Source organism: Felis catus, chromosome A3 (genome assembly GCF_018350175.1).
Source record: "Felis catus isolate Fca126 chromosome A3, F.catus_Fca126_mat1.0, whole genome shotgun sequence".
Classification (NCBI taxonomy): domain Eukaryota; kingdom Metazoa; phylum Chordata; class Mammalia; order Carnivora; family Felidae; genus Felis; species Felis catus.
Window position 1 is genome coordinate 57,736,840 of NC_058370.1, and position 26,488 is coordinate 57,763,327.

General features: G+C 43.8%; 1 protein-coding gene across 2 annotated transcripts in view; it reads right to left on the reverse strand.

Annotated features, from left to right (window-relative positions):
• Positions 1–435: 435 nt before the first annotated feature.
• The window catches only part of IL18RAP (interleukin 18 receptor accessory protein), a 33,366-nt gene continuing 7,313 nt past the window's right edge, over positions 436–26,488 (reverse strand). Inside the window, exons 3-12 of one of the 2 annotated variants that reach the window (XM_003983898.6) lie at positions 25,659–25,828; positions 23,293–23,611; positions 22,761–22,950; positions 15,405–15,555; positions 11,091–11,156; positions 9,504–9,627; positions 6,854–7,005; positions 5,579–5,716; positions 2,785–2,958; positions 436–1,222 (exon numbers count right to left, since the gene is read on the reverse strand). In XM_003983898.6, coding sequence (XP_003983947.3) covers positions 849–1,222; positions 2,785–2,958; positions 5,579–5,716; positions 6,854–7,005; positions 9,504–9,627; positions 11,091–11,156; positions 15,405–15,555; positions 22,761–22,950; positions 23,293–23,611; positions 25,659–25,731 — 1,761 coding nt within the window. In that variant the 5' untranslated portion in view covers positions 25,732–25,828 and the 3' untranslated portion in view covers positions 436–848. The remainder of the gene's footprint in view (positions 1,223–2,784; positions 2,959–5,578; positions 5,717–6,853; positions 7,006–9,503; positions 9,628–11,090; positions 11,157–15,404; positions 15,556–22,760; positions 22,951–23,292; positions 23,612–25,658; positions 25,829–26,488) is intronic. The other variant, XM_019826970.3, reaches the window with a different exon arrangement.

Sequence of the window (26,488 nt, forward strand, 5' to 3'; positions counted from 1 at the left end):
TATGTGCTGGGCCATTCCTTGCCTCCTCACTGGCCTGAGCATTCTGGGCTAGTGCGTTCCTACTTTCAGCGGCCCAGGGTAAGGTTGGGGACCTCCTGCCCTGCACCAAGGCCAAGGGGATGAGGAGATGCTGAGGTCAGCCCTACTCTGCTCTCCAAGCCTTGTGTCTGGCACAGGGCTGCACTGCCCACCAGAAGGGTCTCCTTCCTCTATTTCACCCGCTTACAGGGGGTGCTTCTGGCAGGGACAGAGTAGAGATTGACTGGGGCCCTGTCTGCCCCTTGCCCCTCCCCCCCCTCCCCCGCTCCCGCCCCGGTGTCTGCCTTTCCTACTTGCTTTCTGTGCTCCAGAGTTCACGGGTGGACATTGAATAAAAATTGTTTTGTTCTGTTTTGTTTTTACAGGGAAGCTTTAGGTAAAGTTCAAATCAATCGCTCCTAATAAAATAATATTTATTTGATTGCAAATATATATAATTTATATGTACGATCCATAGTAGACATGACAGCCAATAGGTAGCCCAACGCAGAAGCGGCTATCTCTGCCACTTCTGCTCAGACCCCTTGGCAAATCTTAAGAGCGTTGTGTGCTGAATGTGTGCATGCGTCTGCAGAATTTACTCTTCCTCTGTCCAGAGGAAATCAGAAGCTCTAACCACAGTTTCGGGGTCATTGCTTTGCCCGTCAGGCTTGCTCGGGGTCGGCAAAACACTCTCCATCTTATGTCAGCCCGATTCATGCTCTGTGCTCTGTCCATCAATGTCTCTACTCGCCAGGGACTGAGGGCAGGTGGTTCAGGGTCTGCTTTACCATTCCGTAGGCTGGGAGCTCCTCCCAGTGGCTTCTGTTTTACGGAGTCATTTCCAGTGAAAAAAAATCAGGCATAATTCTGAGATGGTTCCACCTGAATCCTTTGGAGTTTTTCACCGGCATGTGGTAGCGCATCTGAGTCCAGAACCTGGAATTGGGAGGGACCGATTTTAAGCCTCTCCAAGTGACGGTGGGCAAAACCCGGAGAGCTTTTTTCACCAGATGAGGTAGAGACTCTGGCTCTTGGAAGGAACAGAACTTAATTAAAATTAGTTTCAGTGTTTGGTCATCCAAGGCAAGATTCACTGCTGCTTGTAGTTCAAAGACACTGGGTCCGTTGACATAGTTGGGGCTCAAGATAAATATTCCTCTTCTACTTTTCTTAATAACGTTTACGATGTCTTCTGCATATGCTGGAAATAAGGAATTGAATCATTTGCTATTGTATTGCTGAACCCGGAGTCTCGATAACCCCAAATCTCCCAGACCTACCCAGAGGGTTCCCTGCAAAGGTTTTTAGGGAAGGAGGAAAGGAAGCTTGGTTTGCTATGTCGCTTTCCCTGTATCAACTCTATGGACAGTTGAAGATACACTCAAGTATCCGGGGACTCTCTACTCTACATTCCTCTCTTTGTGTTCTGTCTCTTCAAACTGTCACTCCCTCTAGGAGAAGAGCTTGTTGGCACCAGTCAGGCTGGGATAACAGAGGGGCATGGGATGTCCCAGGCTCCCTGGTGGGGTGTCCGAGGCAGAGGAAATGGGGGGAAGGAATGATGTCTGTACATCTGGTGAGTGGCAAGAACTGCGCCCCGCCTCACCCAATGCTGACATTTGTGGCCAGCAGAGTCCTTTTTTTTTTATTTAATAGATAGATTTATTTATTTATTTATTTATTTTCAAATTATATATACTATTTTTTATTTTTTTATTTTTTTTATATATGAAGTTTATTGTCAAATTGGTTTCCATACAACACCCAGTGCTCATCCCAAAAGGTGCCCTCCTCCATACCCATCACCCACCCTCCCCTCCCTCCCACCCCCCATCAACCCTCAGTTTGTTCTCAGTTTTTAATAGATAATGCTTTGGCTTATGCCAAAATGCTTACGCTTTGACTCTCTTCCACTCTAACCTCTTTTTTTTTTCCTTCCCCTCCCCCATGGGTTTCTGTTAAGTTGCTCAGGATCCACATAAGAGTGAAAACATATGGTATCTGTCTTTCTCTGTATGGCTTATTTCACTTAGCATCACACTCTCCAGTTTCATCCATGTTGCTACAAAGGGCCATATTTCATTCTTTCTCATTGCCACGTAGTACTCCATTGTGTATATAAACCACAATTTCTTTATCCATTCATCAGTTGATGGACATTTAGGCTCTTTCCGTAATTTGGCTATTGTTGAGAGTGCTGCTATAAACATTGGGGTACAAGTGCCCCTATGCATCAGTACTCCTGTATCCCTTGGGTAAATTCCTAGCAGTGCTATTGCTGGGTCATAGGGTAGGTCTATTTTTAATTTTTTGAGGAACCTCCACACTGTTTTCCAGAGTGGCTGCACCAATTTGCATTCCCACCAACTGTGCAAGAGGGTTTCCGTTTCTCCACATCCTCTCCAGCATCTATAGTCTCCTGATTTGTTCATTTTTGTGGCCAGCAGAGTCCTACAAAGCAGGGAGACCACCTGTTCAGATTGACAGAGGTGACTTCCTACAGAGGACCCAGGAGCAATATCTTGTTCTGGAAGGCATCCCTAGGGCCCAATATTTTTTTTTTCTGAAGATGGCTTATTCTTGGATGATGCAGCACATCTCTGCAATGCATGTTTTTCTGTGCTGTTGCCCAACATGTTCTAAGCTCATGAAACATTCCAGAGGGTGTATATCCCAACAGAAGGAATAGCAGGGAAGCCCATAGAGCACTTGCATTCAACTGTTCTTTTTGTTCTATATCTTCTCTTGGCTTATAGGACCTACCTCCTCCTGGGGCCACATCTCTTTCAAGCAAACACAAGTTGTATCCATATTTGTTTTCCAGAACTTCAGGGAATAGATTCAGGGCCAAGTATTCCTCATGCAGAGATGAAGTGGCCTCACTCTCAAAAGAGCTCCATTTCGCATAGGATACGAAAGCATCAAATGCCTTCTTATCTGAGGAAGAGAAATGTTAGGAAAAAAAAGTCAGCCACTTACGTTTTTCTCACTATCGTGGCATATCTACGATATCTGCAGATATCTGCATATCTGCTTGAGTCATATGGCAAATGGGCAAGAATTAAGTGCCGGGCTCCTTACTGAATTGATTTAACAATAAAAGGCAGCAGCTGCGTCCAATTCAGAATCACACTGCTGAGCCGTATCGATTGCCCAACCAAATTCGAATTCTGATTTATGACGCGGTCCTGCATTTTCACTGAGGTCAGATCAAACAGTTGCGGCTTCTGTGATTAAATCACATTAGTCAGGGGTTCCTCTGGGTTTTTTTTTTTTTTTTTTTTTTTTTTTTTGCACTGCAGTGCTGCTGTCTCATGAGTTACACATCAAAGAAGAGTCTGTTCCATCAAAGCATGATAATATCCAGCAAGCGGAGCACGGCCAAGACCCAGCACCTTGCACGTGAACGAGAGAGCTGACGGCACATGGACCTCTATTAGAATCCCTGCCGTGTAAAATGAGATCATAGTAACTCCCTGGTGGACAGTCTTCAGTCCTGATATAACATATATAAAGCGCGTGGCGTCTGGCTCACAGCAGGGCACAAGATAAATATCCCCTCCCCCCGGCCTTCCAGATGGGAAACTCTATTTATGAAACTTGTTTTAGGATATTTGTAAAGTCTCATGTGCCTCTGTTGAGTCGATTAGTACAAATGCACGTTGATTACTGGGATGTGCTACCGAACTAACCAAGAGAGGCAGAAAATCTCAAAAGTTCGCTCATGGGCTTCAGAGTCTGGACATACCCATTCGGTGTCATATTCTAGTGCTTTGCACAATGGCTGGCAAACAGCAGTGTTGCAAAATAGCAAACAATAGCGCCGGTGGCTGATGTGATGGGCAGAACGCTTGCTTAATGTGGACGGAAGAAGAGGCCTTCCTGGATGGAAATGCCAGCAAAAGAAGAAGAAGAGGGAGTGGAGGAGGTCCAGGAGACAAGAAAGAGACCCAGGAGGCTCATCTGGGAAGCACCTCGTTGCCCAGGTGGGAAGGAGGAGGCTCATGGGGCATGGCCGGCAGGAAGTGCTGTGCAGTTTAAATGTGTGAGACACCACAGTCACCTCGGATTCCTTCCAGGTCCCTGTGAAACTCCAACAGGCTTGGATTTTTCTATCATCTGGAGGCATTTACATTTCTTTAGTAAGAAAATTAACAAATGGGAGTGTTAGAGCTCTCTTAGGTCCTCTGCAACTCTGACATTCTGCATCTCTCTAAAATTTTGGGTATTCGGCATTAACTTCAAAGGACACAGCCGTTTTGCTGTAAAACATTAGATTAGCTACAGGGGGCACTGCATCACCGTGCTTGAAAACTGGTGTCTGCGTCCTCATCAGGGTAGTGTCTTGTGCAAAGTAAAAAGAGAAAGGGCAGATTTAAAAGTGTCACAGTTGATTGGCTCTTTTGTACAAGCTCTAGAATCTTAAGGTAAATAACATTTTAGTAAAGGAAATATAAATCATTAAGGGGGATGATTGAGGCATTGGCTAAATAATTTGTTCAATTCAAAACCGCTAAGAAGCTAATTTAAAAAATAAATCTCAAAAAACACTCTTGGCTGAGGGATTTCTAGCGTGAATTCTCAATAATTAGTTGAAAGGAAGGTATGATTGATGCATCTCTTGACTTCTCCTTTTCCTGTAAATCTGACAGCTTTTCACTGCATTCCCGGCGTGGGAGGAGCAGCGGCGTGGGAATTAATTATCCCAGGCAGGTAAGTAATTATCCCCGGATTCCAGCAGAATGGATGCTGCCCTTTGCAAGCAAGAGAACCATCCAGTAAAACAGTACACCTAATCTTAGAGACCTCCAGGGCTGGAAAAACACACCAGCAGCTCTTCTATTCTAAAGAAGCACTATCATCCTGTCTCCTGGGGAAATGGGCAGACAGCTCCATTAATTGTAATAGCGCTTGCCTTTTACAGAGTGTCACATGTTTGGGGACATTGCCACCATCTTCAAGCCCCTCATTTTACAGATGAGGCTGAGGTAATAGCTCATGGGGGCTCTGGGCCAAATCACCTGGGTCCAAATCCTGAGCTCTAACACCATCTTGCAGTTCGGTTTTGGGCGCGCGATTTTACGTCTCTCTGTCTGATTGCAGGATTCAAGTGACAAAGTAGCTAATACACCTGACTGGCATGGACTGTTTACCACGTGCTAGATGCTGTTCTAAATGATAAATATTTCTTAACCCAATGGGTCCTCATAGATTTCATTGTGGTTGTGATCATAATCCCTTTTTCCAGAAGAGGAAACTAAGTCATGGAGATGTTAGCTCATCTGTCATATTGCGTCAGGTTGGTGAGCAGAGAGATTGTTTTTGAGCCCAACATGCTCTGCAATAGCATCGTTGATCAGCAAGATTCCTGGAAACTGGAATGAAAAGAAATTTTTTTCTCCACCTGTTCCCAGTTCTCCCAGGTTGAGCCACCACACCTGGAAGAAGGTTTAAAAGGCTGAGGGGCATGATTTTATCCATCAGGGAACATCCATTTCTTGAGCTTCTCCCTCTAAGTCTGAGAAGAAATGTCAGAGGCAGGTCGGGGTCACCTTACCCCCAAGTGTCTCATCCTTGTTCTGGTAGGTTCGGTACAGCAGCACTATTTCAATCCAGTACATGTAGAGCAGAGCACCTGTGGTCAGCACGCCTGCCAGGCTCATGACGGTACCAAGTAGGATGTAGATGAACACCACTGGGGGAAACACGGTAGCCATGAACAAATGTCTCTGCGAGACCACATTTGGGCTGACGCTGTGGGCCCGCCCAGCGCCTTCTCAGGCTCTATTATTTTCTCAAAATCACTGCTCTTGGGAGCATTCCTCTTGACTCTGGAAACACTTAAAATCGTATCTTGAGGGAACTGTCTTACAATGAACTGGAGAGAACCCACGGGAATGGCACGTTCCTGAACAGGAAACGGATGGGGAAACTAATAATCATGGTCACTTTTAGTTATTTTTCCCCCATAAACCTCCACAAAACCCATTCGTATCCTTCTCATCGCATATTATAAATTATCTTCATGCCCTATCTTCCCTACAAAAGTCTAAACTTTCTGAGGCCAGGAGGCACGCGTGGCTCGGTTTCACACTCTTCACGGTACCTAACGCGTGAAAACTTTCACACGCCTCTCCTGACGGAAGCCCCGCTACAGAGCATCCACAACACCGAGCACAAGTTTTGTCTTATTTAAGCCTCACTAGCTGTCAAAACTTGCTTGTTCTGTAATCGGTTCTTAATCGAATGAATGAATGATATCAACTCCATCACGGAGTATCTTCTTAAGGAAATTTCAAAGCTATTCTTTATCAGGAATTTCCACTCCGCCTGTCAAAGACTGTGGTCTGTGATACACACATATCACTCTGAGCAGTGAGCAAGATGACTCTTCTCTCCTCCACTCTCCAGTACCCTACCATCATGGTCTCTGGATACAGAAGACTGGAAAAGAAAACCCTGAAAGGGAGCTAGGTCCTAGCACAATACCTGTTACACAAGACATGCCCTTTAGGTGTTTGTAGAATAATGGATGAGTGAATGAATGAATGAATGGATGGATGGCAGGCTTTTCCAACACAGGCTCCGTACGAAGAGTATTAGTCAAGAGGACCAGTTCTGGATCACTGTGATGTGATTGTGATTACTAGTGATGTGTCCTCGGTCAAAGTATTAAATGGTTTAATATGAGCAAAGTGCATAATGTCTGGCTTCTCACAAATGTTAATTGCTATCATCATCAACATCATCAGCAGGATATTTCTTTAGGAAAATTCCTCTCCTCTCAGATAAAAGCAGTTGTGTGCCTTCTGCGGCCACCTTCCAGGCTTACCTCCTTTCTTTTCTCTCAGCTGGATGGACTGGGTCGTGTTCCCGATGGAGTTCTGGGCAAAGCAAACAAACTTCCGGTGAAGATCCCTCTGAGTGACTTCTTTCAAGTGGACAACACGCTCTATAACGTCATCCTTTTTGGTGTATTTAACTCTAGGAAAGAAGGGGAAATACCCCACTCATTCACCAGCGTAAGTTGACCACTTTTGCAGTATTTGGAATTCTTATTCGTGGCCAACAGTTTGGATTTCGGGAGAGCTATCGGATCAAAGCATAGAAGGAGATGCCAGAAGACCATAAGATGGTCAGAGGGAGTTCCTTTTTGATTATTGAATCTTCTGGGCATCGTTTTATGCATCACCAGCATTTAATTTACTGTGGGCCTCATGTGACCTCCGTTACTCGAAGTGTTCTTCCTTGAAAACAGACTATAATAATAATTTAAGAATAATGTTGAACATGATGCACTTCCACCAAGGGCTGGCCGTGTTTCTCTGCTCACTCATTTTTTTTAATGTTTATTTATTTATTTGAGAGAGAGAGACAGAGAGAGAGAGAGAACAAGTCGGGGAGGGGTAGAAAGAGAGGGAAACACAGAATCTAAAGCAGGCTCCAGGCTCCAAGCTATCAGCACAGAGCCTGATGCAGGGCTTGAACCCATGAGCTGTGAGATCATGACCTGAACTGAAGTGGGAAACTTAACCAACTGAGCCACCCAGGCTCCCCGTCTCACTCTTTTTTTAATGTTTATTTATTTTGAAAGAGAGGGAGAGAGTAGGGGAGGGGCAGAGAGAAAGGGAGAGAGAGAATCTCAATAGGCTCCACGCTCAGCATGGAGTTGGATGTGGGGCTTGATCCCACGAACCGTGAGATCATGACCTGAGCTGAAATCAAGAGCCAGACGCTTAACCAACTGAGCCACCCAGGTGTCCTTGTGCTTACCCTTTTTAACACTAAATGTAGACTATCAAGTCTCCTTCATTCCTCACAGGAACCCCCACAAGGTAAGAGTATGATCGTCCTAACTTGGCCAGCAATACAGACCAGGCATAGAAGGTAGGTGACCGTGCATGGTCACTCTGCTTGGAAGTGGCAGCCTATGCCCTGGGTCTGGGCCATTCTGCCCCATCCAGCAAGTTGTAAGTCTCAGTATTTATGCACAATTTGTGTTCTCTAAGGTTGCCAATCTACAGTCTATCTTTACTAACTAAGGCATCTTGCCTGGGTGGATGATATTTTAGGCTGTGTTGCTTGGAGCCCTACAATACCAACACTTATTCACTGAATATTTCCTACCAATCAGGAACCGTGATGACCGTATCACCTCTACTGTATCTACTCCATACAGGGACCTAGTAAAGTGGACGTAAGTGTCCACAGATTACAGATGGTGCAGTGGAAGCTTACAGGGGTCAAGCGTCACATTGACAGGAGGTGGAAAACAAACCCAAAGAAGTTGTGTGACTTCCCTTGTCTTAGAAGCTCCTGCTAACTTTTATTGCTGTTCTCAAAATTCATCCTTTATTTTTTCGTAATGACATAAACTTTTCAAAATGATATTACATTTGTTCATTGAAATCTTTTTAAAATCCAGAAGGACGTGCTTAATACATAGTCTATTACTGTGGAACGGATCTTGGAAAGATGAGGGACTCTGTGTTTTAGTGACAGGCCTGACCAATCGGATCGAAACCTGTAATCCCGCCAGTGGCCGGAGTCCAGTTTTGTGAGGCACTGGATAGCTCTGAATAACAGAGTTTTCCTTTCTATTGAGCCCAACTGTCTTCCCCGTAAATTCTGTCCACTAATCTGGACAACAAACTAAGCCTCGTTTCCATAAAACACTGTGGTTTCCAAGTACTTCAAGATATCTCACCTCTGCATTTCCTTTTCCAGGTTGGATTTCTTCAACTATTCCTCGCTTCACATATTTTTGGTCAGAATCCTTATTATTGTGCATTTTCCTCTCCATACATTCCAGACTGTTAATGACTCTGCATATTTGGATCCCTGAACTCACCACTACTCTAAATGAATGGCACTGGGAAAAATGGGGTGTGGGCCGAGGGCAGCATTCTTTCCCATTGGCTGGACGTGCTACTTCTCTTCTGCCATCCTGGCTCGGTACGTCTGTCTTCTTGCCAGCTTGATGTTTAAACGTCAAACTGTTGCTATAAACTCAGCTTTAGGGGCACCTTGGTGGCTCCGTTTGGTTGAGCGTCCAACTTTTGATTTCCACTCAGGTCATAACTCTCCGTTGGTGGGATGGTTCGTGGGATCCAACACGGCTTGGGTCCCGTGCTGACAGTGTGGAGCACACTTGGAATTCTCTCTCCCTCTCTCTCTGTCCCTACCTCCCTCCCCCCTCAAGATAAATAAATAAACATTTTTTAAAAACCCTGAGCTTTCAAACAGCTTAAATATTTCATTTTACGGCCCTATTAAGAAACTGCTTCTGATCTCAGGGTTGAAAAGGATCCTGCACTTTGCGTTTCTGTCCTTTTCTATTCACCACTAGTTGGCGCCAGTGGCCACACCATCAACCGCGCGCTTGTTCACCTCGGTGAGTCCATTTTAGAGGTTTCCAAAGGTGTTTTAAAAAGTGTTCAGTGTAGGTTGCAAAGAATATGATCTGCTAATTTCCTTCTTACCTTTTCTGCTCAGGTGTTGGAACTTCCCACTCCTGGTCAGAATCTTTAATGTACCATTTTATTACAGGTTTAAAATCTCGTTGGTAGCCAAATCGTGCCGTGCAGTTAAGAGTTAAAGGCTTTCCTGAAAATGAGAGAGACACACAAAATAGGAAGGAAGTCCGTGAGGACACTTTGTCCTGTGCAGGAGGAAGACGCCATCCGAACACAGTTCACTGCTGCAATCACGTTTGCAGGATAAATAGGCGTGCCAGAAATAACCAAACATCTACCGGTCTCTCATTCACAAGCAAATAAGACCAGGTATGTTTCTCTCCATTGAGCAACACTTACATCTCAGACTTGTGACTCTTTGGTCACAGCGCTAAGAATTCTGATGTGGTTTGAGGGCAGACACCAGGAAAATGAGGAGTCCCCTCAGTGACCAGCCTGGTCTTCTAATGCTGCTATTGAGTACATAATGTGTCAATAAAGAACATTTACTACTAACCAACATTTGCATATTAACTTAAAATCGTGAGGTTACTGTAATGTAGTTTAAAGAAGGAATTATTTAGATATTCAGCAGTTTCTTGAACAATGCACTATGGGTGGGCATGCATGTGATGACACTACCCTCTTCCTACCCGCCTTTTCTACAAGGGGTCTCCAGATACACTCTGCCTCAAATTCAATATTTTCACCATGAAATGGTTAAGGACTCCATTAAAAAATCATCTTCGCACCTTAATAATGTCCCCCCCCCCCTGCCCTTTAGGGTTTTCAAATTCATTGAAGCTGTAGGTAACTTGGCTATTTTTGAATTATTAATGTTTTTTCTTTCCTCCTTCCTTACATTCTTGCGATGCTGTGGGTATTGCTAATGCTATACCCTGATACCGCCACCTAGTGGTCTTTTACCATAGTATCTATGTTGACATTTATTTCTGTAAGTATAGATGTGTTAGCATTTAAAAGAACCATTTATTTTCTTGGAACAACCAGCACTTGGTTTTAAATAGAGAAGTTCTTATTTGGCTGTGTGGGGAAAATGTAGATGTTACTGAAGTGGATAAAATAAAAGGGGACCAGAGAAAGGTCACTTTGCCCCTCTACACAAAAAAGACACCACTTGGGAGTACAAATTACTTGGGCAGGAGATGTAGTGTTCCTCCATAGGTATCTTAAAGCCCACACCGAACACCATGTTTTTAAAGGTTAATGCTCTTCAAGGTGGTAAATCGGTTACGTTTACAGATTTAATCAATGGACCTAATATACGTAGCCACCTGTTTCTGGGATGAGTAAGGAGAAATCTAAAATCTATTGAACATGACCAGTTCACTAGCCACCTAACATACATTATCCTACATTTCTCACTGAAACCAGATGAGGTCAGTTTTCCTTTGTCTATTTACAGATTTAAAACCTGAGGCTTAGAAAGATTAAATAACTCTCTAAGGTCAACAAACTAGCCAGTGGCTGAGTCAAGATTCACACGGAATTCTGTCTGACTCAAAATCCCAATACATTTTTCCTTAATACAACACTTAGACCTGCTCCCAGAAGCACAATGTCATTCAATGGTGATAATACAACCCACCTTACCAAGTTCTACTTCCAGTGTGTCCTTGATGGGGTCCAGAATATCTGGCTTGAAAATAGTGTCTTTCACTAAAAGATGAAAATAGTGATTATTATTTGCATTGGGAAATCGGAAGGCCTGCTTGCTGAAGATGTGCATGCAAAGTAGCACTTTGATCTAAATGCTTTGGAGCTCCCTCTTCGATTTTGGTTCATTGTCTACAAAGTTAGAAGGAACTCAGGTTTCCACGTGAAAAGCAAGCCTCCAAAGATGAGCGTGACATCAGATTGCAGGTGCTAGTGAAACATTCGTCCCTGATAAATCCTTGTCCACCCGGGTGCGTTTTCTTCCACACCAGCCCTGCTCAACTGCTACAGACCTGAGCACCCATTCCTGTCTTCTACAACATTGCTTTTTGGTACCATCTGGCTGAGTAGTCCGGAAGAAGAATGCACTTGAGAAAATGCCCACATCAGCCAGACCGGAGGCCACTCCTCCATCCTTAAGTTCATGGTTTATTTCAAGATAAAAGTCCGACCCTCCATTACTCATTTATGCCTGAGTTTCAGGCCACAAACTGTCAAATAGGGCTCTGTGGTCAGACTTCCTCCTGAATATGGCCCATCTCCTGATCAAGGAAAATTCATCACCTCTGCTCTGGACATTGTCCTCTTACTTCTCAGGGACCTCCTTCCTTCAATGACTCCATTATCTTCCCTGTATATTTCTCTCTCTCTCTCTCTCTCTCTCTCTCTCTCTCTCTCTCTTTTTCTGGGTTTCTGCCCATTGGCATTTATCCATGCTCAGTCTCTTCATTTTAAAAGAGAGAACATTCCCTACACCTTATGTCCTTGCCACATTCATGCTCCTTCCTTCCAAGCCAAATTCTTGAAGGAGCGATATGTGCTCATCTCCTCCATTCTCTCGCTTCCCATGGAGTTCAATTCCTGCCCCCATCACTCCACGGAAACTGCTTCGGCTAAAGTCCCCAGTGACGTCCTTGCCCCTAAATCCACTGGACACAACTGAGTTTTTCTTCTGCTTTATTTCTCAGCAGCTTCGGACACTGTTGGGCATGGCCTCTTAGAATCCTCTCGTTTTTCGTTCCCTGCTTCCCTACTTTCCTGTTTACCTTCTGCCTCTCTGCTCACTTCCCTGTGTGTTTGGGGGCTCTTCTTCTGGGCCTCTCGTGAACATCAGTTCTCTCCCTTGTTCTCTGCTCGTGGTCTTTTGTTCTATCTACTCTCGCTGGGTGGTACCGTTCATTCTCTAGAACTGTTCCCTACTAAAGATCTTGAACCTTTAAATGATCTCTCTCCTCCATCATCAGTTTCACTTCCTTTACAGCTCCTATCCCCACTCTCCCACTGGTACTCACTAACTTATGTAAATAATGACTTCCGTTGCCCTTCCCAAACCCAGCGGTGAGTTCTCAGACCTCACCCCTGAGGCAGAGCGTTACTCCCTCTGCCCGGAGATACTTTAGCCACCATGCCCTGGGACAGTTTCCCTCTGTTCTCACACCCTTGCTCCACCCCCTTTGGGGATCGCTTCCCTTCTCCCAACCTCTCCAAGTGTTGCAATGCTACAGTTCCAGGCCTTCTTCTCTCTATACCCACTCCCCAGATGAGCTCATTCAGTTTTTTTTGCTTTAGTTATTTATTTTTTTAATGTTTTTATTTATTTTTGAGACAGAGAGAGACAGAGCATGAGCAGGGGAGGGGCAGAGAGAGAGGGAGACACAGAATCTGAAGCAGGCTCCAGGCTCTGAGCTGTCAGCACAGAGCCCCACGTGGGGCTCGAACTCACGGACTGTGAGATCATGACCTGAGCTGAACTCGGATGCTTAACCGACCGAGCCACCCAGGCACCCCCAGTCTTTTTGCCTTAGCTATCATGTTGACCACCCTCGCATTTACACCTCTGGCCCTATCATCTCCGGACTGGTTTGTCCAAATTCCTCCTTGTCATTGTGATTTGGATCACCGAAAGTCCTTTCGGACGTAATGTGTAATTTCTTCCTTAGACCCTCTTCTCTTGCAGTCTTTCCTGTTTCATGAAATGATGTCACCATTTACCATCTTATCCAGGCCAGAAAACAAAAACATCCTTGGTTTCCCTCTTGACGCATTAAATCCATCATCAAGTTCTGTGGATGCACAAACAAAGCCGCTCCTCACCTCCTTTGCTAAGTCTGTGCAGTGAGCAAACAGAGATATCTTCCAAGAATGTGCATCAGACCTGCTGTGTAAGTTCTTATGTATGCCGTGCAAGGCCATCCTCCATCAGTGTCCAACAGAAAATCCACCTAGTTGCCCAACCTAAAACCCAACTCTCTCTCATCCTGGATCCCTCCTTTTTCCTCTTCCTCACTCCCAATTTCCAAGTCCTTTCAGCTGTACCCTCTCCGTAGTCTCTGAGTCTGTCCACATCTGTCCATCCCCACTGCAGCTCTCTGCCCGCAACGGCATTTTCCCACCTTCCTTGGGCTGGTTGGTCCTCACCCGTCTGTTCTTTCTCGAGCGTGGTATGTCCAGGTTTGGGCTTAGTGGGCCTCTCGTATGCCCCACTGCTTCCCTTTCTCCCCACTCATCATACTGTCTAGCGACAGCCTGTGTGCCCACGAAGTGGGAAGTTCCGGGTGATCACAGACAATGTGTCCAGGTATTCGTTCTTACAGCCTGAGCACCAAGCCCAATGCCTGATACCTATTAGATGTCCCACAAATATTTGCGTGAAAATGAATATGTGAAAAAGTGAGTGAGGAAAAGTGGAATGAGTGAGGAAGACAGGAATGATGACAGAGAAGGCTTGGTCGAAAGAGACGCAATCGATGTTGGGAATCCCTTGGGCGAGGGAGAAAATCAGACTCAGATCCTGAAAACTTGATGGGCTGAGTGGCATGTCCGAGGGAAGAGGAATCACACATCCCTTGGAGGGGGCTAGTGGCGCAAGTGGGGTGCTTGTGTTCTAACTTCTCCTCCAAGGAAGAGTCTAATGTAAATGTTCATTGCTGAAGTCCAGGAAAGTAGGCAGAAGTGGTTACCTTGGCCTCAAGGTGTTTAATGTAATTTGTATCCTACGCTAAAAGAAGAAGAGGTAAAAATAATCGATATGTTTACTAAGAGCTAGGTCAACCATTCTGTAGCTCTTTAATACAAAGCATGGATGACTGACCCTGTTGTGTTTTGACAAAAACCATGTTTAAATTAATGATGTCGTATAATTTATTCATGTGGATACTTATAAATCTGGGAAGAACGGCTCAGTGAAAAGACTGGGCCAAAATAGAGCACGAAAGAACAAACCCAACAGACCACCAAACATATAACAAGGTATTCAACTTCATTAGTACTCAGAGACATGTAAATTGGGATTTAAAAAGGGGGAGAGAAAAAGAGGTCCCATTTGACACCAGTCAAAAAGTCTGTAAACATCAAACATTATTTGGTAATAACGAGAATCTGTTCTTCACTAAGGGGGGTATAAACTGGCAAAATGATAGAATAGTACCGTGTGTTTTTAACACAAAACACATTTTGTAATATAAAATGATATTCTATTTTATTTTTTTAAGTTTATTTATTTATTTGAGAAAGACACAGACAGCATGAGTAGGGGAGGGACAAAGAGAGAGGGAGAGAGAGAGAGAGAGAGAGAGAGAATCCCAAACAGGCTCCATGCTGTCAGCACAGAGCCCGATGCAGGGCTTGAACCCACGAAACCAGGAGATCAAGACCTGAGCCAAAACCAAGAGTTGGATGCTTAACCCACTGAGCCACCCAGGCTCCCCCAGTATTCTATTTTATTAATGGGTATATACTTTTGTCGAAAAGCAGAAAGACATAAATGGAAAGCATATAGGGTACATGATTGGACTACAGCTGGGAAGAGAAGGAGCAGGAAGGGGTAAGAGCATAGGCCTCAATCTGTCTCTGCAATGTCTCATTTCTTTAAAGAAAAAGCAAGATTCTAAGTGTGCAGAGAAACAGTAATATGTATTAAAGCCGATAGGTTCATGGTGCCACTTCTGTGTGTGAAATACTTAAAATCATTTTTTAAATTATTACAAAAACTTAGCAGGATTCATCAGTGCATGGAAAACCCAACTTGTGACAACATGAATATGATCCAGAATGAGGCCTTCCTTGGGGGACAGAATCTAGATTTATGGGGAAATTAATGTTTTCCCACATTTAAGGCTTCACGTGACTACCAGTATATGATTATCTTTTTTCTTTCCCAAAAAGGAAACCATTACTAAACTGAAGGAAGATAGCTTTAATTGGGTAATAGGGGTTCAAATCCCAAATCTTGAAATGAAAAATCTCACTTACCGATGGTTGTCACTTGGACAACAGCTCTGACTGTCCATGAACTTGTGTTATCTGAATCAGTGTAATCACATACATATATGCCCTGGTCGTGGTCATAAACTTCATCCACTAGGATTGAGTTGCTCCTTTCTTCAGAGAGTAGTTTTCCATTCTAATCCAAGGGACAAAAAAGTGAATAACTTTCTCTAACCAGAGAATTGTTAGTAATATTAGTCAAACTTACAGAAAAACTTCACAAATAAGGGCATCACCCAAGTATGAAGGGCTTCTGTTCAAAAACTGTATTGGTAAGAGTCTTATTTGTTAATGAGAGGCATTTTCACATACAATTACATTATCTTTTAAGATCAAGGCACCAAATCTGACTAATCTTCCAAGAGTTACGTGGCCTAGTATTTCCCAAAACATGACTCAGGACCCTGAGAATATTCTAGAAAACTCATAGTACTCTAAATAACTGACACCTCAATGAATTTTTTGAAAACATGTATATTTATGGTTATAGAAATTGACATAGTTTTGTGGCGGGGAGGGGCTAATATAAAACTTCCTGTTTAAATAAATTTCACTCTTGGGGCACCTGGGTGGCTCAGTTGGTTAAGAATCTGACTTTGACTCAGGTCATGATCTCACGGTTCATGGGTTCGAGCCCCACATTTGGTGAGCACGAGCCCTGCTTTGGGTGAGTCCCACCTCTCTCTTTCTCTGCCCCTCTCTCACTTCCGCCCTCTCTCTCTCAAAAACATAATAAGTACATTTCACTCTAAAAAAAAGTTAAATTTATTTTTTTAAGGTGAAGTATAAATTTAAAATATTAAGTAAATAATTAAACAGGTGTACAGACATATGACAAGGAATGACTAGTGAGTGAGACACAATGAACTCATGGCGGACCCAAAGTCACGTGAGAACTAAAATGCAATTATGAACATTTCTCTCCCTTACTCAGCATATCCTTCAGGGATGCTCTTCTAAGGTCTGGAGTTCTCCCCCGGCTGCAGTTGCCATTCCTTCCTGGTCTCCTTTCCTGCTACTGCCCCTCCACTCACTTGCCATTCCCGAAATAACCATATTCCTTCATCAGCCACCCGTTTGTAAGTCTCTCCCAGCACTCTCTCCCCCTGGGTAGGCTGCAGCTCAGTCTTTAACTCCAACTCAAAAGGATGATTCTCACAGAGAGAAGAGGGTGATCACACACTCCCTGAGCAGAACCAGTCCCTTCGTGCTCCCAGACCTCCATGATCACGCATAGCCCTCGGATCATAACGATGTGTATAGTTACCTCCTTCTCCGAAGTTGTGAAGACCAGCCTTTGTGCCAAGACACATAACTGCTCCTGCACACACTGGCAGGAATAAACACAGATCCCTCCTTGCAGAGAGCACTCAGTCTAAGAAGGCAGGTCCCAAGCAATAAGCCAGAGTGTGATGCACTTGGGCGACCTTGCCTCAACTCACAGGAAGCAGGGCTACTCCCTCCAGGCCAATCAGACCTTAAGGAGTATGTAGGAACCACTCCATTAAGCTAAGTGCCTTCTCAGAAATATTTGAAACGGAGAATATATGTAGGAAATAGGGCCAAGGTGAAGAGGCTGATGCATGTAGACGGATTTGGTCTTTGTGTCTCTACTATATGGCGAGCAGGCCAGGAATCGTAAGCTCTTTGTAAATGATGCGTGAATAAAGTATATATAATTGAAACGTTTTGAAGCGTGAGAATCATGTAAGTTATCAGTAGGGGCTAGGACCTAGTAGGGGCTCAAAAAATCTTTGTTGAATGGCTGAGTATCCCTTTGCCAATAATTCTGTAGCCCCTAACCTCCATGTAGCCCATGGCCTTCCAATCTCCAGCAAATAGCACCTGGAGTGTGTGTCTTACCACACAGTCAAAAGCAAAGACATACACAGCGAAATCACCTAGTATCTATACAGATTATAAAATGCTTTCTCGTGTATTATCTCATATGACTCATTCCAAGGACTCTCTGACTTGGGTTGCACAGGCTTTGGGAGGAAACTGAGGCTCTGGCATTTGTGTGTTGTTCTGTATCACAGAGCTAGCGAGTGAGAGGGCTGAGGGTCAATCTGAATTTTTCTGACTCTGAGTTTCATGTTCTCATTGAGGAGTTTCCCTTCCGTTTCCCTGCTGACTGGTAGGAGCAGGGTTTCCCCACTCCAAGTCTCTGGTGTGGTTCCTGTGGCCCAAGAAGGAACTTCCAGTAGACTGGCAGGGAGACCAAGGTGGGGGGTCAGAACTGATCAGAGAGGGGCAGCTGCAGGCTGCAGTAAGTAAAAGGAAGCGAAGAAATGGGGCAGATAAGGTTAAATATCTATCAGCTGATCTCAGGGGTCAAGAACCCCTTTTCAGAGCATGGGGTAAAATTCAGAGCTAAAACCCTAGACAACATACATACAAAGAGCAGAAATTGGAGTGGAGGTGTTTCATGAGTCCCATGAGAAAGTAATGGGGAGAAGATGCAGTCGTGACCAAGACCTCAGCTAAGCTGCAGGGAGGATGGGTCAAAACAAAGTCAACCTGATTTTTTTTTCCATAAAAAGAAAAGTATGGCTTCATATGTATTATTAAGGCTTAACAAATGGGGCGCCTGGGTGGCTCAGTCAGTTAAGCGTCCGACTCTTGATTTCGGCTCAGGTCGTGATCTCATGGTTTGTGAGTTCGAGCCCCGCACTGGGCTCCGTGATGTCAGTGCGGAGGCTGCTTGGGATTCTCTCTCTCTCTCTCTCTCTCTCTCTCTCTCTGTCCCTCCCTCACATGTACTCTTCTCTCTCTCAAAATAAATAAATAAACTTAAAAAAAAACTTAATAAGATGGAACTAAAAGGAAACATCAAAGAAAACAGATAAGGGAGAGGCAATTTATGTCAAGAATGATGGGAGACCCATTCTGGTAAGACGATCACAAATGATTCCAACAGAAAAGGGGGGTGCTAATAGGCCTGTTTTGCTCAGCCGTGAAACAGTCTTGAACAAAATATGGAAGGAGAAGCATCTCCAGCGTGAACCTGTATGAATTGGGTCAGTAAGTCCGAGACAGAACTGAGGCATGCAGAAAAGAGGAACACATGAAAATAGAACTTTTAAAGGTATGTGTGAAGCCAGAAAAACAAAGGAAATGTATTCTAGTAGGACTGTTCTTGTAATATTACCCTCTAATATCACCAAGCTCTAATACTACTGGACAGTGCAGCCACTCCAGGGAGTACTATGCATATGGTGCTGCTTGGAGTTGGGTGACACAGTCAAGCTCCTACTGGAGCTTTCACTACCTAGTCTGGGAGGACTCTCGGCATGTACATCTTCAGCCCTATCCTCCCTGATGGACTTGACGTTTTCACATCTGTTTTAAGGATTCATTATGTCCAGATCTGTGTCTGTGACCTCTTCTCACCCCTCATTGAATTTACTTCTATTTGGTCAACTTCCTAAATGCTGTGAGTATATTTGAGCCAGAAAGACCCAACATATGAGTCATCTCTTTCACGTTTCCCTAAATATTTAATCTTGTATTTAATTCTGAAGATATCACTGGCACCCACCACCTTCTTTCTGTTCCCACTGCTAGTTCCCTAGATCAGGATTCACCCTTACGAAGTTCAATCACACCAACAGGAACCCCCCAATAACCATACCACATAACCAACCTACAGCCTCTGTTTCCAGCTCTAACCCTAACTACACCTCTCGGGAACTCTCTGCTCCCACCATGCTGAGCCACTCACCATTCACAGAATGTGCCCCTCGTGTTTCTGTTTTCCATTGCCCATGTGCCTGTTCTTGCAGCTTCCCGGTCTCTTGCCCCAGTCATCAACTGATAACATTCTACTCAGACATAAATTTTGTACTAGTGCTTACCTCTTAATTGGAAATCTTGAATGGGTTATTTGAACAGATGCCTATGAACCCTTAAAAAGGAAACGTTGTTTAACAGCCAGCTCGCACTCACTGTCAACATTCAGGCCACGGCATGCTGTCTGATCATTTCCTTCCACGATAGAATGAATAGACCAGAGCCTCAGAGGAATACAGGACTACAGTCGATGTTCTGTCTCCACTGTGGTGACTGACTCATTTGGAAAATACTTTGACGGTGTCTTTGTTAAATAAAATGTATACACATGGGCTGAATGAGTCAACATTTAGGTGCCTTTTTTCAGTTAGTTGAGTAGTAATACCTCCCAAGTTGTGGATTAAGGGACCACGTATAACTAAAAGGATCGTGCTAGAATCAATAGCTGAGTCGACGGGCTGTTCAGTGCCAGTCTTTTCAATATTTTTGCTAAGACCTATCATGCCTGCCTCTCATCTACAAGTCACGCAAATCTGGGAGGGATGGTTAGTATGGTGGATTTCAAACTCAGAATTCCACCCTCTTGATATGCTGCTAAAACCAACAAATTTGAATTTAACAGCAATAAATGTGAAATCATGAAGACGAGTTGCAAATTCCACCCAGCACAAAATTGCATTGGCCTGATCGCAGTGCTTGTGAGAAAACAACGCCAGCAATAACAACAAAAAAAAAACACAAAAAACTGCTTACCTGCCAACTAAGAATGAATCAACCACATAATGGAGCTGTCCCAAGGCTAATGCCATCCGGACCACATTGATACACTATTCAAAATAAGGAAGAAAGTAGCCTCTGTTTTCACTATGGGTTAGGCCACATGGGGGTTATAGCACTGAACAGATGTTAGGAAGTTGTGCAGGATTTTGAGCATTCTGAAATACCATAGCGAGAACAACAAAAGGGGCCACTGTAGGGACCTTGAAGATACTTTCCAAAAATCAAAGCGAAATGATGTTTACTTCTTTCCTATTGGGAATCACATCGATCTTGGGTTCAGCCAGTCTCAAATACTCACCAGTTCTCAGAATGCCAGGCAGCACTAGTGACTACAAGAAAACTAGGCCAAAAGGAAATGGAAAGGAGAAGTGGCCGGTCTGCGTGCGCACATTCCATTAAATGCCCGGCCAGAGACGACGCAGCAGCCACGTCATCATTGTGGCGAGTGAATGTGGCGTATGAGGGAGATTGTCTTAAACCACCAATGGAAAGGGTACTCAGGGCACAAGTCTAACTGACAAGAGGCCCCCAGTGGTGTCACTGACACCTGTATCTCGGTGCCAGTGCAGAAAGACCTCTCCCAACGCCCTGTTATATAATTTCTCCCACGTCACAGATTTCCTTAGCTGGAGAGCAAAAAATGCCTTCTCGTTCAATGTCATTGTCATTTATTTCCGATAAAGTCTGTTGAGGCCATTTTTTTATCGTATTTTTAGAAGTTAGCAAAATGCAGAGGAAATGTTCTTTGAATAAATACCAGATAATTCACTTTAATCCTGACTTCCTGGTCACTTAACATTTCAGTGAGGAATCTCCAAGCCTAAATTTTTTGATGTGTCTATTAAACATATTTTGAAAGCTCCTAGAGCCTCCACCCTGTTGGATATGCATCTGGCAGGTGCATCCCTGATCAGGAGTTTCGTCTGAATTCAATAATGCCATGCTCTCCTCTGTTCAGCCAGTGTTTAGCATCTGTCATCTATTCTGAGATGGCTTAAGTATGACCTGCCCACCACATGAGCCCCTGGGACTTAGCATGAAGAAAAGGAGCATTGCGTATTATTTGCTGTCTAATGTCACCAGTTCTAGTGATACACTCCTTCTGTGAGGTCTGTGACTTTTCAGGTTACTGCGTGTGTGTGCGCGTGCCAGTGTAGGTACGTGTGTGCGTATGTGCATATGTAACGTGCGTGCACGCGTGCAATTAGGAAACATGACTTGAATGATAACCTACCCAAATTTGCATCAGAAAGTACAATTTTAAGGAGCGCCATTGCTGGCCCACTTTTTGGCGGATGCCTATTCACCACCGAACACACCCTGAAATTTGCTGTCAAGATCCGGGAGAAGGGAAATGAAGCTTCTTTCTGGGAATGCCATATGCCTTTCGGGTTTCGTTTACAAGTACAATATATGCAGAAAGCTAGCAACTACTGTGTGGCTTATGTTTACCTGAAAGTGAAAAGAGCTTTCATTTCAGGGGTACTAATCATTGAAAATTCAAATGCAATTTCATCTGAAATAACTAGGGGTAAGCCTTCTTTACTGGCCTAGGAACAAGCCCACCTTGCCATAGTCAGATTTGTCTTCCTGGGTCGCAAATACTTTTGAACCACGGGAAGTTTTATTCTGAAGAGAACTGAAAAGAATAAGCAGAACCGTGGTCTCTCCTGGCTAACCTCATTTTAGAGATGATGAAATTAAGGTGTTTCTTAAAATTATGATTTTACTGAGGCCGGCATATTTTCATTGTCCCTTCAAAATACAAATGTGAGACCTAGAGCACACCACTTTTCCTCCTTGTGTACTTATTTCCCCAGTGGACACGGTAACACCTGTCTACCCATCGTCACCAAGTCGCCGGAGAATCAAGTGATGAAATGTCTTCTGACACCATGGTACCTGTGCCGCCATGACCCTGATTGCTGAGCCTTGGAACGCATAGAGCCACCAGGTAAACATGAGCCACTTTCTTGACTGATCACTGGGATTTAAAACGATATTTTTATACTAACAGATGTATTTTGACGTCTAATTTAAAGCTTTGCAGGATGTTTGAAGGCAAAGTATTGGACTTCCAACAAGAAGGAGACACCTATGCAGCATTTATATATCTGTTAGCACTTGGAAAAACTGTAAGATGTAATGATAATGTGAAGTGTTTTTGTTATGAAGCTTACTCACATGTGGTTCATAACCCGAAATGATTAGGAAACTTGCCTCTTCCTTCCCCCTCCTCCCTCTTCATCCTCACATTGCACTCCCCACCCCCACCCCCATCTCACCTGCGCAAGACACTTGTTACCCCGGCCTCCTGTGTTTGCTGTAACTGCCCTCTCGGATATGCTCTCTTTGGAAAGTGTTCCAGTCTGCGATTTCATTCAGAAACCCTCCAGGATTCACTTGTTGGGGTCTCCCTTCCCTCGAGGAATGCCCACTGCTTTCCAAAGACAGTACAAATGAACCCACTTGGCCTTCTGTATTGGCAGATGGCCCTAAGGTTATGTCTCACCTCATGTGTAATACACTGGTATTCTAGAAATTTTTCTGGCACTGATCAAAAAGACGGTTCTTACGATGATAATATCAGACTCTGGCTACCTAGGAGAAAGACCACTTTAGGGACCCAGGCCTTCTCTGTAGGCACAAGGTCCGTATTCACAAAGCTCTAGACCTCAGGTTCTCAAACCCACGTTTCCATAAAGTACCTCTGGAGATGTTCCCGTGAAAACCATATTCTCACATCGGTTTTGGAGGGGTCGCTCTTACCTTGTACCAGGTCACCTCTGAACTTGGGGCATCACTTTGGCAGTGGAAGCTGGGGCAATTAATATAGGCAGTGCTGCCAATAAGAAGTTGTTGCTCGTGTGATACGAAGTTATTTGGTACACATGATACATTGGTCTTAGGCTTAACTTCTAAGATGGTCTTGACACAACAGGCCTCACCCTGAGGGCTCCTAGGAGAGTTAACAAGGTCTTGTGAACGTAGAGGTTATATCCAGGTAATATAAGATTTTGGAACGTTTTCTCATAAGAATGCATGCGGGAGGGGTGCCTGGATGGCGCAGTCGGTTAAGCATCCGACTTCAGCCAGGTCACGATCTCGCGGTCCGTGAGTTCGAGCCCCGCGTCAGGCTCTGGGCTGATGGCTCAGAGCCTGGAGCCTGTTTCCGATTCTGTGTCTCCCTCTCTCTCTGCCCCTCCCCCGTTCATGCTCTGTCTCTCTCTGTCCCAAAAGTAAATAAACGTTGAAAAAAAAATTAAAAAAAAAAAAAGAAAAGAATGCATGCGGGACATACCGAATCCTGGGTCTACAGATATACGACCCAGCATTATGCATTCCTGTGGTCGAAAAGTGTAGGATGCTCTTGTCCTGGATGATGTGATGATAGTTGTTAGTTATTTCCCCTAATGGATTTCCATTTTGAGGTTGAAAGTACCACTGGACATCAGCTAGATCCTTACTACCACTGCAGGGCAAGTTTTCAGGGGCTTGGGTTGGTGAGAGTTGACTTCTGTGGTGAAAATGGGATTTCTGTGACTCTGTTAAGTCACAAAATAAGACAAACTTCTCACTCCCTGAAGAATATTCCCAAAGAAGTTTTTTCGTGATGCAATCTGAAAACCACAAGGAACAAAACAACAAAGAGATTCATTAGAAGATGAAACTCTCCCTTGGCAATGATCTTTTTGGATATGACCTCTAAAGCACAAGTAACAGAATAAAAAATAAACAAGTAGAACTACATCAAACTAAAAAGCTTCTGCACAGCAAAAGAAATGACCAAAAAAATGAAAAGACAACCTATGAAGTGGAAAAAATATTTGCAAACACTATGTTTAATAAGATATATCTGATTAACATCTAAAATGCATAAAGAATGCATACAACTCAAAAGCAAAACCAACAAAAACAAACAAACAAACAATAAACACCCAAATAAGCCACTTAAAAATGGGCAATGAATCTGAATAAGCGTTTTCCAAAGAACATATACAATTAGCCAACAGGTACATGAAAGGCTGTTCAACATCACTAATCATCAGGGGAATGGTCTTGACATAACAATCACTATCACAATGAAATATCATCTCACACCTGGGAGGATGGCTTATCAACGAAAAGACAAGAGATAAATGCTGGTGAGGAGACGGAGAAAATGGGACCCTTGTGCACTGTTGGGATTAAAAATTGGTACACCCACTGTGGAAAACAGTATGGAGGTTCCTCAAAAAGTAAAAAATAGAACAATGATATGACCCAGAAATTTCATTTATTGGAAATGTATCTGAAGGAAATAGAAATGCTCTGTTGAGATGTTCTGCACCCCTATGTTCATAGCAGCATAATTCATGATCATCAAGATATGGAAACAACCTAAATGTTCATCAAATGAATGGATACAGAAGTTGTGCCCACACACGTACACAATAGAATATTATTCAGCCATAAAAAAGAAGGAAATCCTGCCATTTGTAGCAACATGGATGGACCTTGAGAGCATTATGCTAAGTGAAAGAAGTCAGACAGAGAGACAAATATCATATGATGTCACTTATACGTGGAAACTAACAACAGAAACAAAACAAAAACCAAGCTCATAAAAAAAGAGATCAGATTTGTGGTTACCTGAGGCTGGGGTGAGGAGTGGGGGAATTAGATGAGGTGGTCAGAAGGTACAAACTTCCAGTTATAAGATACATGAGTGGTGGGAATACAGTGACCACAGTTAACACTTCTGTATGTCTGAAAGTTGTTAAGAAAATGGATTCTGAGGGGCGCCTGGGTGGCTCAGTCGGTTAAGTGTCTGACTCTTGAATTCAGTTCAGGTCATGATCCCACGATCGTGGGATGAAGCCTCATGTTGGGCTCTGTGCTGCGTGTGGAGCCTGCTTGGTATTCTCTCTCTGTGTGTATCTCTCTCTCTCTCTCTCTCTCTCTCTTTCTCTTCTCTGTCTCTCTCTCTGTCTCTTCCCCCTCTCCCTCACTCACATGCTCTCGAAGAAGAAGAAGAAGAAGAAGAAGAAGAAGAAGGGGGAGAAAATGGATTTTGGGAGTCCTCATTACAACTGAAAAACAAGGAAATTTATTTTTCTTTTTTTGGTAGCTATATGAGATCATGGGTATTAACTAAACTTGTTGTGGTAATCATTTCACAATATATGTAAGTCAAGTTATTTTGCTATATATCTTAAATTTACGCAGTGCTATATATCGCTTATATCTCAACAAAACTGAAGGAAGAAAAGATCAAACTCTAACTTACATTTATAAACAGTGCTGGATTTAACAAGGGATTAAGCTCTTTTGTGTGTCTGTCCTCTTCACTGTTTCCATTTAGAAGTTCATGTTCTAACTCCCTCTTCATGAACTTGAGGGGCCACTAGCCATAGCAGTTTCCTATTAAAGAAGGCTGAACCACCCCTCGTTCGTCTTCAGCTGCTCCCACCGAACACCCAGCTATTGTAACTGGGTTCCTCACTGATGCGTGGTATAAGCTGAAAGCTGTTCACCCCAGTCATTTCTCTCCCTCTGCACCCGTCTTAACAATAAGAAGGAAATGCTCTGTATTAACAGGTCAAGTTGCTGATATATCAGAATATCTGTCACTTTATACTTTGACCACAAGACGCACAGTGTTAACATGAAAAGTGAAATCCCTACCTGAAATATTCAGTCCTTTAGTTCTCTCTCCTGTGACAAGCCAGAGAAATATCCAGCCCAAATAAAGCGTCATTCTCCCTGGGTCCTATCATCACTTGAATGAATTTGTTCCCTTGCCAGGCTGTGGTACGTTGTGTTTCAGAGCTCTTCCCTGAGAACCCTCTTCATTTCTGTAAGTCAAGAGGTGAGAAAAGGAGAAATCAGAACCAGTTATCAAAATGCAAGTCACACAGGAAGCTTTGAAAGGGCAGGTCACACCCAAGCGAGCCTTCCCGTGCCCACAATAGTGTGTGGCAGGCTCGTTGAACGTGTCATTTCTTGTACATCTAAAGGAGGAAGAGCAGCGTCTCAAACTCATGGCAACCACTTGGACCTCTGCACCATACCATGTGTTCTTTTGGTGCCATTTCTTCATGGAATTCTCCTTCTGCCCCTCCCCCTCCCCCTTCCCTTTCCCTTTCCCCTCCCTCTTCTTCCTCTTCTTCCTCCTCCTCCTCTTATCCTCCTCTTTCTTCTTCTTCTTCTTCTTCTTCTCCTTCATGTTATCACCTAGCATGCATGTTTCCATGAGTATCTTGGAAAAAGTTAAGTGAAACTTTTCCAGAAAAGGGGACCCAAATTGATTGAAAATGTCAGGTTCTCCACAGTTAGGAAGCCTGTACTATAGCTCATATGTATAAAATTTGAGAATGTCCACATGTCTGTTTTATTTGCTTTTATTAGTAGTTGTAATAGCTGTTAGAGAATAGACTCTCTTCTCCCCAAATAAGAAAGGAAAAATGGTCACTGGGTATCAATATTATTGTCTTACTCTGTGTATTACTCCTTGG